The sequence below is a fragment of the Anomaloglossus baeobatrachus genome, chromosome 3 (genome assembly GCF_048569485.1).
Source record: "Anomaloglossus baeobatrachus isolate aAnoBae1 chromosome 3, aAnoBae1.hap1, whole genome shotgun sequence".
Lineage (NCBI taxonomy): Eukaryota > Metazoa > Chordata > Amphibia > Anura > Aromobatidae > Anomaloglossus > Anomaloglossus baeobatrachus.
The window spans coordinates 247,944,847-247,961,175 of record NC_134355.1 but is presented as its reverse complement, the minus strand read 5'-3'; the positions used below and the strand labels follow the sequence as shown (position 1 = coordinate 247,961,175).

Genomic DNA, 16,329 nt, shown 5'->3' with positions numbered 1-16,329 from the left:
TGCAGCACGTACAAAGTTGTTTTTTATTCATTAAAATGGAACTTGTCAGTTCCCTCCATAAAAGAAGAAGAAACAATAATAATTCATTAATTTTCTTTTATAGTGCTTTCAATCCATGGTATAAACATAGAGACCCGAACATATACACCTGGCTTCATTGCCACTGCACAACCAAGGCCCCAGGAAGTAACCCCTTGCAGAACAAACTTTTCTCCATCAAAACAGGACAGTGGTCCACCGCTGTCACCCTGGAAGACAAAGTAGACTGTTTTTAAAAACAAACAAACAAACAAAACAATGTATTATAACTTTATTATAGTGAGATCCACTCAAGAAAGATACAGTGCCTTGCGATAGTATTCACCCCGTTGGCATTTTTTCATGTTACGCTATCTCACAACCTGGAATTTCACTTTTTTTGAGGGTTTGAATGTGAACATTGATGAACATTTAGCTTTCTTTTTATTGTGAAGCAAACAACAAATAGGACAAAATAACTGAAAACTACAGTGTGCATAACTTTTCACTACCACCACCAAGTCAGTGCTTTGTAGAGCCTCCTTTGTGACAATTACAGCTGCAATTAGCTTTGGATAAGTCTCTATGAGCTTTCCACTTTTTACCACTAGGAGTTTTGCCCGATTATCATGGCAAAACTTCTCCAACTCCTTCAGGTTTGATGGCTGCCTCTGGTGGACAGCAAATCTTCAAGTCTGACCACAGATTCTCAATTGGATTAAGGTCTAGGCTTTGACTAGGCTACTCCAATACATTAACAGGATTCCCCTTAAACCACTCACGTGTTTTCTTTAGCAGTATTCTTTGGGTCATTGTCTTCTTGGAAGGTGAATCTTCCAACTTGCAAGGTAAAAAACCTAAAAGTTCAAATCACCCCCCTTTCGCCCCATTGACAATTAAAGGATTAAAAAATTTAAAAAATTACACACATTTGGTATTGCCGTGTCCACAAACGCCCTTTCTATCAAAATATAAAATCAATTAATCTGATTGGTAAACAACGTAGCAGCAAAAAATTCCAAACGACAAAATTACGTTTTTTGGTTGCCACAAATTTTGTGCAAAATTCAATAACAGGCGATAAAAACGTAGCATCTGCGCAAAATAGTACGGTTAAAACCGTGAGCTCGAGAAAAATAAGCTGTCACTGAGCCATAGATCCCAAAAAATGAGAACGCTATGGGTCGTGGAAAATGGTGCAAAACGTACCACTTTTTTCAGACAAACTTCTGATTTTTTTTAACCCCTTAGATAAAAGTAAACTTATTCATGTTTAGTGTCTACGAACTCGCACCGACCTGAGGCATCACAACCACACATCAGTTTTATCATATAGTGAACACTGAATTAAAAATCTTAAAAACAATAGTGCAATCACACTTTTTTTGAAATTTTTCCGCATTTGGAATCTTTTTGCTGTTTTCCAGTACACTATATGGTAAAACTCTTAGTTTAGTTTAAAAGTACAGCTCATTCCACAAAAAATGAGCCCTCACATGAAAAATATAAAAGTTACGTCTCTCAGAAGAAGAATGGCGAAAAAACGGAAAGCGCAAAATCGGCCGGTCGTGAAGGGGTGGATAATTAAGTTAGGGACTCACTTATAGGTCTGCCATGACGTGGCAGTGGGCTTCATACAGTCTGATCAGAAAGTTAAACTAACTACATCTACTGATAATTTTTGGATGTGCAGTTCACCTTTTTTTCAACAGCTGCTGCAGAGCGATTGTTTGTAAATAGGGTCTGAACATGGGGGAAGAGAGCAGAAAAGCTTACGGATTTTGTTAGGCTTGTAGTTCAAAACAGCTAAGGCCCCTTCACACGTTCGTGTTTCCGGTAAGTGTGGCACTTGTTTTCACACACACCGGAGACACGTGTACACCCATTATAATGCATTGTGCTGCTTAGATGTCCATGTTTTCACATGGACAATGTGACATCCGTGTGCCATCTGTGTGACACATAGCAGGATTAAGTGCATTCAAGAAATGACTGATTTTTGTTTGTTAACTGCATCACTATGATGTACGATGATCGGTAAACACTGTAATGAAAAAAAAAAAATTAAACAACAGAATTACATTGATTAAATTTCCATTTTTTTTTTCACCACTTAAATAAAACAAAACTATACATGTTTGGTGTTTATGAACCCGTACATTCTAAATCATACTAAAATCATACTTAAGATGTTTTTACCATATAGTGAGCATCTTAAATAAAAAAACAACAAAAATATGGAATTGCAGTTTTTTGTTTGCAATTTTAGCACAGATAGATAGATATAACTTCACAAACACTTGAGATATTATAAAATGGCCCCTTTAGTGCCTGGCATGTGGACCTTTTGTCCAGCTTTCTAATAACCTAATAAATAAATAATTGAAAAAAAAAAAATATAAGACATGGGGTCCGCCCATTTGTGGCAACCAGCACAGGTAAAGCAGACAGCTGTGGGCTGATATTATCAGGCTGGAAAGGTCCATGTATTCGGCCCTTACCAGCCTAGAAATACCAGCCTGCAGTCACCCCAGAAGTGGATGAAATGCTCCAATTCTGGCACTTTTTCCTCAGCTCTTGTCAATGCCCTTGTGTCTTGTCAATTGGGGTAATGGTGCTTGGGGTTGATGTCAACTGTGAAGTGTCCAAAAACATAGCTGAAATCATGCTCTTGTGCTAGTAATGGAGAGGTCTACCAGACTTCTCATTGCAAGCCAAGTTATAAATAGGAAAAACACACACAAAAACACTTTATGAAATTAACAATCCTGACCAAGGCCTCCCCCAGAGCATTACAACCATGACTGGTGTACCGGGCCCGGTGAGGAGGTGGGGCCCGTGTATTAACTTAGCTTTGTTAAGCCCCGGGCAGGCCAGACACCCCTCTTCACCGGGCCCCAGTCACAGCCCCAGCAAAAGAGCCCAGACGTTTCATTTCAGCCACTGCATACACTACTAAATTGCAGCCGAAGCCCTTCTCAGACATCATATTCCCATTTAACTCAGGGAACGTCATAGATTATGTTTTGAGAAGAAATTTTAACCCTGTGCTTTACAGTTATTCGCCAAAAAAACTGCCTCCATTATAGTCAATGGAGCTGGGAGCCACAATGCAGACAGAACTTCAGAAGAATGTTGGCGTCTCACAATGCGCAGCCACACCCTTGAATGGAATGTTTGCATGTCACCATGTAGCCAAGGAAAGAGACAGAGACAGACAGGGAAAGAGACAGACAGGGAAAGAGACAGATAGGGAAAGAGACAGACAGGGAAAGAGTCAGACAGGGAAAGAGTCAATAGGAAAGCCGCGGAGACACCATCACGTGTTTCTCAACGCTGCCAGGAAACTAGCCAGGTCTTTCACCGGGAAGGAACAACCACGGGAAGGGCAGTCTCCAGTCAAGGAGACCACCTATACCAAACATGGTATCCATCCACAGACAGCCGTTTCGGGGTATTTGCCCCTCATCAGTGTGGAGTAGGAATCTGGCTAGTGGGGGCAATGCCTAGTAAAGGACTACTTAAGCAAGCATTGTTGACCTTAGGGAGATCAACATATCCTCTGCGGAGACACCATCACGTGTTTCTCAACGCAGTGATTCTAGAGCAACGCCCCCTGGGAAGTATGCAAATAGTTCCTATTTGCATACTTCCCAGGGGGCGTTGCTCTAGAATTACTGCGTTGAGAAACACGTGATGGTGTCTCCGCAGTGGATATGTTGATCTCCCTAAGGTCAACAATGCTTGCTTAGGGAAAGAGTCAGACAGGGAAGGAGGCAGACAGGGAAGGTGGCAGACAGGGAAGGTGGCAGACAGGGAAGGTGGCAGACAGGGAAGGTGGCAGACAGGTAAAGAGGCAGACAGGGAAGGAGGCAGACAGGGAAGGAGGCAGAAAGGGAAAGAGACAGACAGAGACAGACAGACAGAGAAAGATACAGACAGGCAAAGACAGACAGGAAAAGAGACAGACAGGGAAATAGACAGACAGGGAAGTAAACACAAGTAAAGGGGGCCTTAGAATCTGTGCCCACAATGAGTTTTTGGTGAATTTTATAGCCTGCATATTTTTGCTTTACAAAAAAACACAGTGTCTTACAGTTCCAGCAAAGGTGAAGAGATTGATATCAATCTCATGCTCACTGTACTTCTTTTTTGCTCAGTATAAACTGACATGTAGTGCATGTTTCAAATCTGTAAGGTCAATTTCTCTTGGGGTATGCTGAGTTTTATGTGCAGTTTTTCCTCTTGACTTGCATTAAAAGCAGAAAATCCACAGGTAAAAAACAGACATGCATTTTTAGTGCATTTTCGTTGTGAAAATACATCAAAAACAAATGTAATCTGCACATTACGGTTAGTGATGGGTCATGGGTGATCCCGAACTGTAACGTTCGGGGTTCGTACCGACCACATAGTCATCATGTACAAGATCCCGAACATGAGCTTTCCTGGGAAGCTTGTGTTACAGTTCAGGTCCATTTCAGGTCCAGGGGCTGTAAAAGCACATTATTAAAAAACATTATGATCTTACTTACAGGTCCTGAGGTCCTGTGACGCGTCCTGCAGACTCTCTCTCTCTCATATATATATATATATATATATATATATATATATATATATATATACAGTACAGACCAAGCGTTTGGACACACCTTCTAATTCAAAGAGTTTTCTTTATTTTCATGACTCTGAAAATTGTAGATTCACATTTAAGGCATCAAAACTATGAATTAAAACATGTGGAATAAAATACTTAACAAAAAGTGTGAAACAACTGAGAATATGTCTTTATATATTCTAGGTTCTTCAAAGTAGCCACCTTTTGCTTTGATTACTGCTTTGCACTCTCTTGATGAGCTTCAAGAGATAGTCACCAGAAATGGTTTTCACTTCACAGGTGTGCCCTGTCAGGTTTAATAAGTGGGATTTCTTAGTTTATAAATGGGGTTGGGACCATCAGTTGTGTTGTGCAGCAGTCTGGTGGATACACAGCTGATAGTCCTACTGAATAGACTGTTAAAATTTGTATTATGGCAAGAAAAAAGTAAAGCAGCTAAGTAAAGAAAAACGAGTGGCCATCATTACTTTAAGAAATGAAGGTCCGTCAATCCAAATAATTGGGAAAACTTTGAAAGTGTCCCCAAGTGCAGTGGCAAAAACCATCGCTACAAAGAAACTGGCTCACATGAGGACCACCCCAGGAAAGGAAGACCAAGAGTCACCTCTGCTGCGGAGGATAAGTTTATCCGAGTCACCAGCCTCAGAAATTGCAGGTTAACAGCAGCTCAGATTAGAGACCAGGTCAATACCACACAGAGTTCTAGCACCAGACACATGTCTAGAACAACTGTTAAGAGGAGACTTTGTGCAGCAGGTCTTCATGGTAAAATAGCTGCTAGGAAACCACTGCTAAGGACAGGCAACAAGCAGAAAAGACATGTTTGGGCTAAAAAACACAAGGAATAGACATTAGACCAGTGGAAATCTGTGCTTTGGTCTGATGAGTCAAAATTTGAGATCTTTATATCCAACCACCGTATCTTTGTGCGACGCAGAAAAGGTAAACGGATGGACTCTACATGCCTGGTTCCCACCGTGAAGCATAGAGGAGGAGGTGTGATAATGTGGGTGTGCTTTGCTGTTGACACTGTTGGGGATTTATTCAAAATTGAAGGCATACTCAACCAGCATGGCTGCCACAGCATCTTTCAGTGGCATGCTATTCCATCCGGTTTGCGTTTAGTTGGACCATCATTTATTTTTCAACAGGACAATGACCCCAAACACACCTCCAGGCTGTGTAAGGGCTATTTGACTAAGAAGGAGAGTGATGGAGTGCTACGCCAGATGACCTGGCCTCCATAGTCACCAGACCTGAACCCAATCGAGATGGTTTGGGATGAGCTGGACCGTAGAGTGAAGGCAAAAGGGCTAACAAGTGCTAAGCACCTCTGGAAACTCCTTCAAGACTGTTGGAAGACCATTCCGGTGACTACCTCTTGAAGCTCATCAAGAGAATGCCAAGAGTGTACAAAGCAGTAATCAAAGCAAAAGGTGGCTACTTGAAAGAACCTAGAATATAAGACATATTGTCAGTTGCTTAACATTTTTTTGTTACGTATTTCATTTCACATGTGTTAATTCATAGTTTTGATGCCTTCAATGTGAATCTACAATTTTCAGAGTCATGAAAATAAAGAAAACTCTTTGAATGAAAAGGTGTGTCCAAACGCTTGGTCTGTACTGATATATATATATATACACACACACATACATATATACATACACATATATATATATATATATATATATATATATATATATATATATATATATATATATATATATATATATATATATATATATATATATATATATATATATATATATATATATATATATATATATATATATATATATACACACACACACACACAATATATAGTTGTATAAAAATAAATCATTAAAAAAATGACATAGCGCTCCACAATATTTTTTATTCTCAGCGCAGATAAAGCGGGCTGCCACCCCCATCTGCCTGGCTTTATCTGACTGGCAATCAAAATACAGGAAAGCCCATTTTTTTTTTAATTATTTAAAAAAATAATTAAAAAAAATACATGGGCTCCCTCTGTATTTTAAATCGCCAGTCAGGTAACACCAGGCAGCTGGGGGCTGGCATTCTCAGCAGCCCGCAGCCGCCCCTGGAAATGGCACATTGTTTCTTAGAACCATTTCCAGGTGCTTTACCCGGCTCATCTAGCGGCCCTGATGGCGGTGGTACGCTGGGTATTAAAGGGGTTAATATCAGCTTTGTATTCAGATGGTACTAGGACCGAAATTCATGGTGTCACGCCAAGTTAGACATGGCTACCATGAATTTTTAGAAAACAATAAAAAACACACATAGAAAACATTTTTTTTATTAGAAATAAAACAAAAAAAAACATTTAGACACTCCATCTTTATTATAAAACAAATCCTTAGCCCGACGTAGTCCACATGTAGAGCATTGTCAGCTCTGCTTCATCACTCTGAACAGACAGTGTCTATACAGAGTGAGAAACAGATAGAGCCATGTCAACTCTTCCTCATTGCTCTGTACAGAGCGAGAAGCAGGCTGACAATGAGGGTATGATTCCACTTGCGTCTCGCATTGCATCACCCTGCATGGCCTGATGCTCTCAGGACAGGAGTGCCTCAGCTGCATAGAAATACCTGCAGCCGACACACTGCTGTTGGGCGAGTGTGCGCTGTACCGGGTGATGCGATGCGACACTCACACAGTGACAGTCAAAGTGCAGTTAACAGGACCTTTGATGACATCATAGCCATGTGACCAGTCTGTAAGCCAATGTCTGTACAACATTCACACCAGACTGGTCAAATGGCTATGACGTCATGGAAGGTGCTTTAGGCAGTGGTGGTTACCGAGTGGAACAGTAATGATTGGATGCAGAAGCCGACGCAGCCGAGAGACAGAGTCTGCAGTACGCGTTGTGGTACCTGTAAGTATAATGACAATATTTATTATTAACTATATTCTTTATTTTACAGCCCCCCCCCCCGCCTCAGCCCATAACTTTAAAGCCCAAGTTCGGTGTTCGGACGCAAGTTCGCGTTATCATGATCCCGATCTCAATCTTTACAAAACGTTTGGGCGAGGCTCCCGATCCCAAACATCAAGGGGATCGCCCATCACTAATTACGGTATCAATAAAATTTTGTCAAAGCCAAACAGAAGAAAATATAAAAAAGCAGCTTTATTTAAAACATGGCACATAAAAAAAGAAACAAAAATGCAATGAAAAATTCATTTGAGAGCAGCATAATGTAGGCAAAGAGACAGGCCCGGCGTTAGCACCCGGTAAACCCGGTCAAATGCTGGGGCACTGGGCTGCCGGGGGGCCCACTCGCGGTGGCAGGGGGGCATGGTACCCGCACTGTCATCGGATTCCCCCCGCAGAGGATCGCACTTTCAATTGTATCGGCATCGCAGTTGACGATACAGTTGAAAGCAATGATGAGATATGGATCTCCCTCTCTCACCATTTTCCCCGCTATGTCTGACACTGTCGGTGTTCTGAGCCTCTGACAGCTCAGCAGCGGAGCGTGGTGACGTCACCACTGCGCGCCTGCTGAGAGGTCAGAGCGACAGCGGTGAACGCGCCGAGGAGACCGGAGCAGCGGGGGAATGAGGAATAGTGAGTATTTATGTAATCGTGGTGGTCAGACGACCATGGAGGTGCATTAAATGATATGGGGCTGTGTACTACATGGAGGTGCCTAATGCTATCAGGGTCTGCACTGTGCTATATAGGTGCTGTGTACTACATGGAGGTGCCTAATGCTATCTGGCTCTGCACTGTGCTATATAGGGGCTGTATACTACATGGAGGGGCCTAATGCTATCAGGATCTGCACTGTGCTATATAGGTGCTGTATACTACATGAAGGTGCCTAATGCTATCTGGGTCTGCACTGTGCTATATAGGGGCTGTATACTACATGTAGGGGCCTAATGCTATCAGGATCTGCACTGTGCTATATAGGTGCTGTATACTACATGAGGGTGCCTAATGCTATCTGGGTCTGCACTGTGGTATATGGCAGCTGTATACTACATGAGGGTGCCAAATGCTATCTGGGTCTGCACTGTGCTATATACGGGCTGTATAGTACATGAGGGTGTCTAATGCTATCTTGCAGCTATATTCTACATGAAGGTGCCCAATGCTATGTGGGTCTGCACTGTGCTATATGGCGGCTGTATACTACATGAGGGTGCCTAATGCTATCTATGTCTGCATTGTGCTGTATGGCGGCTGTATACTACATGAGGGTGCCTAATGCTATGTGGGTCTGCATTGTGTTATGTGGGGGCTGTATACTACATGAGGATGCCTAATGCGATATGGGTCTGCATTGTGCTATATGGGGGCTGCTTAATGTTATATGGGGGTTGCATAGAGAACAATGGTGGCTTCATAACACTATATGGAGGAATAAGGGGGCTGCATACTACTATATCCCCAGAGTTGTATGTCACCTCCACCCCAGTGCTGTATACCCCCTCAGAGCTGTGTATACCCCCAGAGCTGCATGTCACCTCCCCACCTCAGAACTGTTTGTCCCCCCACCCCAGAGCCACTGCGCCCCTCTAGAGCTGTATGCCCTCCTCTGGAACTGTATAGCCCCCATTGCTGTGTATCCCTTTCCTCAGTAATAAGTATGGCCCCAAGTATTGTGTATGTCCCCAGCCCCTTGTGATGTATATACAGCAGTGTTAGGCTCTGTGCGCACTGGGAAATGGAATTTTCTTGAGAAAATTCCGCATGCTCTCAAAGATTACCGCACCCGCGGTAAAAAACCGCGGGAAACCGCACCCGAAAACCGCATGCGGTTTGGCGCGGTTTGCTGCAGTTTTACCGCGGTATTGTTCGCGGTATTGCCGCGGTTTTGCCGCGTGCGGGTTGGGATGTGCTTTATTGCATTCAATGCAATAAAGCACGTTGAAGAAAAAAAAAAAAAATACATTTAATTCTGATAGTAGATAGACAGAAGAATAGATAGAGGGATAGATAGACAGACAGATAGAAGAATAGATAGATAGATAGAGGACAGATCGCTGCATTTCCCACGGTCGGCAGTGAGTTCACATTACCGGCCGTGGGAAATGACCGGTAATTACCTCTGCTGTCTGCTGCTTTCATTCAGCGCTGTGTCTGTGACACATCGCGGCTGGATGTCATCAGTGCAGGACCCTGTGGATTACGTCGGACCTGTGGATTACGCCGGAGCTTTGTTTGGGGGGGGGGTTAATAAAATGGTGAACGAGGCTTGTTGGTTTTATTTAAAATAAAGGATTTTTCGGTGTCTGTGTTTTTTTTTACTTTACTTACGGGTTGATCATGTCAGCTGTCACATAGACGCTGCCATGATCAAGCCTGGGGTTAATGGCGGTGGTCCCCCACCACCATTAACCCCTTGTATTACCTTGCCACCACTGCTACACGGTGGCAAGAAGAGCCGAGGACACTCCGGTATTGCCGCATAATGCATGCGACAGTACCGGGGCAGCTGCGGCTGATATTCTCGGCTGCCGGAGGGGGAGTGAGGCGGGGGACATTACCCCTGCCCCTCTCCCTCCCCAGCCTGAGAATACCGGGCCGCCGCTGTGTGCTTACCTCGGCTGGACGGTAAATATGCAGCGGAGCCCACGTTCTTTATTTTCTATATTTCCGTTTTCTTTCTATGTGTGTTCTATGTGTCTGTGTCTGTGTTCTGTGTCTGTGATGTGTTCTATGTCTGTGATCTGTGTGTGTTTACTCTGCACGGCTTCCTCTTCCTGTAATGACATCACTTCCCTGCAAAACCGCAGACAGGCGATGCACATTACCGGAGGTAAACCGCGAAATACCGCAGGGAATAACGCAGCAAAACGCAGTGAACCGCACAGAATTTGCTGCCTGCGTTATTCCCTGCGGGATTTCATGATTAACATTGAGTCAATGGAGTGAAATCCCGCAGCGATGTGCGGAAAAGAAGTGACATGCACTTGTTTTTGCTGCGGGATTCCCGCAGCAAAACATGCAGCTGTCAAATTCCGCCCAGTGCGCACAGGATTTTTTTTCTCCATAGGATTTGCTGGTGATTCACTGCAGAGATGTTATGAACATTTTCTGCAGCGAAACATGCAGCAAATCCGCGAAAAATCCGCGGCAAAATCCGGTAAGTGCGCACATAGCCTTAGTGTTCTCTATGTGTGGCCATGTCTGTTAGTGACGACCATCAATCAGCGTGGCACAGACACATGCCCAGGAGGAGCTGGATGGAGACAAGCGGGGAGGTGAATGAGGCTGTTGTCAGCTTCCCAATATTAGAAATCTCTCTAATGTGTCTGTGTGTGCGTGTATGATATGTATCTATGTATGTCAGTGTATATGACTGTGTATAGATTTTTCTCTATTTATGTGTGTTTTTGTGAATTTCCCTTTAAATATATATGTGTACGTATGCCTGTATGTGTATGTATCTGTGCATGTCTATGTGTGGATGGGGCCCACTGAGACTCTTTTGCCCAGGGCCCACAAAAACCTGGAGCCGGCCCTACAAAAAGATCCTGAATCCAACAATGTATCACTTAGATTACTGGATACAGCCATTCTGACACAATCAGAATTTTTTAGATTAGATTAGATTTAGATTTAGCATGAAACAGAGCAGAGAGTCGTCTCCTGTCCACACCAGGCTCTCATTAGAGATTGACAGTGAAGTACATAACGGAGAAGTGAGTGTGTTGGACAGCCGTGCGCGTGACAATGTAGTCCGAGCAATGATAAATCCTGCTGATTAAACAAATATAGCAAATAAATCACAGATAGACTTTGACAAGACAGGTAGCCCTGAATTCTGTTTTAACCCTTGCAGTATGCTGTCTTCAGATTACATAGCAAAAACCTGCTGACAGATTCCCTTTAGTATGTGCAGAAATGCTACAGAAATTCTGAAACATCAAAAACTCACTGTGAGACAGTAGCCTAAATACACATTCAAGGCAGCTGAAACAGTCCTTTCAGCAGTTTGAGAAAAAAGTAAGCAAAATAATACATTACTCTATTCCATACTTTTATTTGTGCCTCATTCCTGTCCAAGAAAGGCAAAAAGGACACTCATTTTGTTATAGCTGGCCTATAGACAGGCGTAGCTTGTATATCTAGAGCTTTTACTGGCATATACACTGTGTGCAAAATTATTAGGCAAATGAGTATTTTGATCACAATATACTTTTTTATACATGTTATCCTACTCCAAGCTGTATAGGCTTGAGAGCTAACTACTAATTAAGTAAATCAGGTGATCTGCATCTCTGGAATGAGGAGGGGTGTGGTGTAATGACATCAACACCATATATAAGGTGTGCTTAATTATTAGGCAACTTCCTTTCCTTTGGCAAAATAGGTCAGAACAGAGATTTGACGGGCTCTGAAAAGTCCAAAATTGTGAGATGTCTTGCAAAGGGATGCAGCAGTCTTGAAATTGCCAAACTTTTGAAGCATAATCACTGAACAATCAAGTGATTCATGGCAAATAGCCAACAGGGTTGCAAGAAGCACGTTGGGCAAAAAATGCGCAAAATAACTGCCCATGGAGTATCAAAAAACATATCAAGGTGTGCCATACTCAGGGGCATGGCCAAGGTAAAGAAGGCTGAAAAACGACCACCTTTGAACAAGAAACATAAGATAAAATGTCAAGACTGGGCCAAGAAATATCTTAAGACTGATTTTTCAAAGGTTTTATGGACTGAAGAAATGATAGTGACTCTTGATGGGCCAGATAGCTAGGCCAGAGGCTGGATCAGTAAAGGGCAGAGAGCTCCACTCCGACTCAAACACCAGCAAGGTGGAGGTGGGGTACTGGTATGGGCTGGTATCAGCAAAGATGCACTAGTGGGACCTTTTCGGGTTGAGGATGGAGTGAAGCTCAACTCCCAGACCTACTGCCAGTTTCTGGAAGACAACTTCTTCAAGCAGTGGTACAGGAAGAAGTCGGTATCGTTCAAGCGTGGCTGGCCAGTAAAGGTCTAAAAGATGAAAAAATAATGACATGGACCCCTTGTTCACCTGATCTGAACCCCATAGAGAACCTGTGGTCCCTCATAAAATGTGAGATCTACAGGGAGGGAAAACCGTACACCTCTCGGAACAGTGTCTTGGAGGCTGTGGTGGCTGCTGCACGCAATGTTGATCGTAAACAGATCAAGTAACTGACAGAATCTATGGATGGTAGGCTGTTGAGTGTCATCATAAAGAAAGGTGGCTATAATGGTCACTAATTTTTTGGTGTTTTGTTTTTGTATGTCAGAAATGTTTATTTCTAAATTTTGTGCAGTTATATTGGTTTACCTGGTGAAAATAAACAAGTGAGATGGAAATATATTTGGTTTTTATTAATTGCCTAATAATTCTGCACAGTAATAGTTACCTGCACAAACAGATATCCTCCTAAGATAGCCAAATCTAAAAAAAAACCCACTCCAACTTCCAAAAATATTAAGCTTTGATATTTATGAGTCTTTTGGGTTGATTGAGAACATAGTTGTTGATCAATAATAAAAAAATCCTCTAAAATACAACTTGCCTAATAATTCTGCACACGGTGTACACTAATATGAGACCAAAAACGTGGTAACTTGTTTAACATGAGCATATTGGTAAACATCTGTAATATGGACCCACAATCTACAGTGAAATTGCATCAGCTGTATGTATATGATCAGTATTACATATCAATCATACTAATGCTCTGCCTTCAAAGCAAGAAACAAATACAGTTATGGACAAAAGTGATGGTACCCTTGAAATTATTTCGAGAAAATTATTGCAATTGCACATTTTCTTATACATGTTTATTTCCTTTGTGTGTATTGGAACATCACAAAAAAAGGCAAATTGGACATAATTTCACAAAAAACTCCAAACACGGGCCAGACAAAATTGCTGGCAACTTCAACTTAAAGAAGTTATTTTGACTTTTTTTGTTATTTCACTATGGGGCTACATTGGGGCAAGTAAGTAGATAGTGACCACTTACCTGCCCTGCTGTCAGTGTGACGCCCTGGCCTATCAGGTCGTCGCAGGGTATTGTGCAATCTGCCCTTCTGCACAGTATCCACCCTCCTTGGTTACGGGTCCTGGTCCTTTGGTGTTGCTAACAGCTTAGCCAATCAAAATCCTAGGAACACTTTACACTTTACCCACCGGACACACCATTGGGGGGCCTGAAGGGAATAGGACCACCCACATGGGGGGGTTAGTGAGGGGAAAGTGAAGAAAGTGACAGTTGAGCAAGAGTTGAGCAGTGGAGAGCGAAAGGAGAGGTGGTGGTGTGGTGACTGTCTAAGAGGGAGAGGTCACCAGCAGGGAGCAGGGCTCCTGTAGTTACTAGATGGCAGACATTGGTCTGGGCCTGGTAGGAGCTGGAACCCCGGTCACAGGGAATTGTGTCAAGGGGCACAGACTGCCGAGGAGGGCAGCCGGCGGCCTTGAGCTATCACCAGGCAGGGAACAGGGCACGACGGGGTAGGTGGACCCTACGCCAGAAAGTAGCTTAACGCGTTCCAGTAATTTACCCGATGGGGGTGAAGACTTCAAGATTCATCCCCAACCCACCCCAAAATCGGGTTACTAGTGCACCGATGGGATAGGATTTTCCCAATACAGTCCAAAGAAATCCTACGAGTGAACCCTGAGAGCAAGCTCACTCCGTTAGCCACACGGGTGAGCGGAACCCAAAGAGTTTTATACCCGAGGGTCCAAATTGAGACAGAGGTGCCAAGGAAAGGGCCACAGGCTAACAGCAACACCAAGGGCACGGACCCAAGCGTGCTCCCTACAAGCTGCAGTGGTGCTCAGAATTCTGGTTTACAAGTTGTCGGTGTTGTTATTCCTGGACTGAGTAAGTACACTGAAAACCCCTGTCTCTATCCCCAATGGCACCCAAGCACCAACCATCCAACAGGCCCCGGGACACAAACCCCCTACCCACGGAGGGGTTAAACATCAGGCTGCCACACCATCGTCACCGAGCTCCCCAACGGCAGCGATGGTCCCTCACATTACCACACACTGTGGGTGGTGTCACGAACTTTCTAACTCCCTTGTACATATCCCCCCTTCTATTTTAATTCAAGTGTCTGCATGGACCCCCTGGATCCGGAGACCCCTCGAGCCACCGCGGCTTCGGACCCGAGCGACTCGGCCACTGATGTGGGGGCGGTACATCAGCTCCCGGCTCAGAGCGGTCATGTGATCGCTTCTGCCGCAATTTTGCTGCTTTCGGTAATTTCATGTCAATAGGGTCAGGACCATGTTGACATGCAAATCTGGGAACAGCATGTTGCCGCCCTGCTGGGCAGGTACAGTGCGTGGAGTCCCCGCCCCCCTTCCCTGCAACCTCCCACAAATTTCCCCGCATCCAGTGCTCTCCCCGCAACCTCCTCCACCACAGCTGTGGGACCCGTGAGCTGAGGATAGGAGCCTGGTGGCGGCTGCCAACAGTGTCACCACCAGCACCGGGCCCCCTGCACAGGATCGCATAGATGCCAATACATTTGAGAGCACTGATGAGAGGGAGCACTGCGCTTCTTCTCATCACTGTCCCGCTGTCTGTGTCTGACAGTTCAGGACAGCGGTGACATCACTACTGTGCTGATATGGCCAGACCAGACAGTGGACGAACGTGGAACAGCAGCGGGGACCGAGGAGGGGTGAGTATGTATTCCCTACATGTGATCCTTATGGGGGTGGGGGTCGGTACAAAGTGCCATATATGTGTGTGTGGGGGGAGGGTTGCAGAACCCAATGTGTGTGTGGGGTGCAGAGCCCGATGTGTGTGTGGGGTGCAGAGCCAGATTTGTGTGTGGGGTGCAGAGCCCGATGTGTGTGTGTTTGGGGTGCAGAGCCAGATTTGTGTGTGGGGTGCAGAGCCCGATGTGTGTGTGTTTGGGGTGCAGAGCCAGATTTGTGTGTGGGGTGCAGAGCATAATGTGTGTGTGATTGCAGAGCCCGATGTGAGTGTGGGGTGCAGAGCCCGATGTGTGTGTGGGGTGCAGAGCCCTATGTGTATGTGGGGTGCAGAGCATGATGTGTGTGTGGGATGCAGAGCCCTATGTGTGTGTGGGGTGCAGAGCCCGATGTGTGTGTGGGGTGCAGAGTCAGATGTGTGTTGGGGGGGTGCAGAGCCCAAATGTGGTGGGGGTTCAAAGCCCAATATGGTGGGGGTGCAGAGCCCAATGTGGTGGGGTGCAGAGCCCTATGTGGTGGGGTGTGCAGAGCCCGATGTGGGGCTGTTATTTCCAATGCTAGAGTGATAACAGGTCAGGTGCTGGGGCAGAATACTGAAGGGAATGTGTGTGCAGGGGGCGGGCAGGGGGTGGGGCTGGACAGTGAGGATGGGCGGTGCCAGCTCTGACTGTAAGGTTTAGCACAGGAAGAGGTCAGTTTGGTTGAGCTGAATGTAAACAAAGAGTTGCAGAGAATAAAGGGTTAATTCAAGAGGAACAAAAGTTAGAAAACAAAAAAATAACAATGTAGGGGTGTTTTATATTACAATACAGCACAGATTAGCTTACCAAAAATTTTTGAGTTTATGTCGGACAACTCCTTTAATATTTGGTTACACAGCCTTTGGAATAGATAGCTGCAATCAATCACTTCTTAATAAGTCAATAAGCTTCTTACACCTCTCAGCTGGAGTCTTGGACCACTCTTCTTTTGCAAACTGCTCCAGTTCCCTCAAATTTGAAGG

General features: G+C 44.4%; 1 protein-coding gene across 1 annotated transcript in view; it reads right to left on the bottom strand.

Moving 5' to 3' along the window:
• Positions 1 to 86: 86 nt before the first annotated feature.
• The window catches only part of PLG (plasminogen), a 206,952-nt gene continuing 190,709 nt past the window's right edge, over positions 87 to 16,329 (bottom strand). The window contains exon 20 of the mRNA XM_075341468.1: positions 87 to 248. Coding sequence (XP_075197583.1) covers positions 87 to 248 — 162 coding nt within the window. The remainder of the gene's footprint in view (positions 249 to 16,329) is intronic.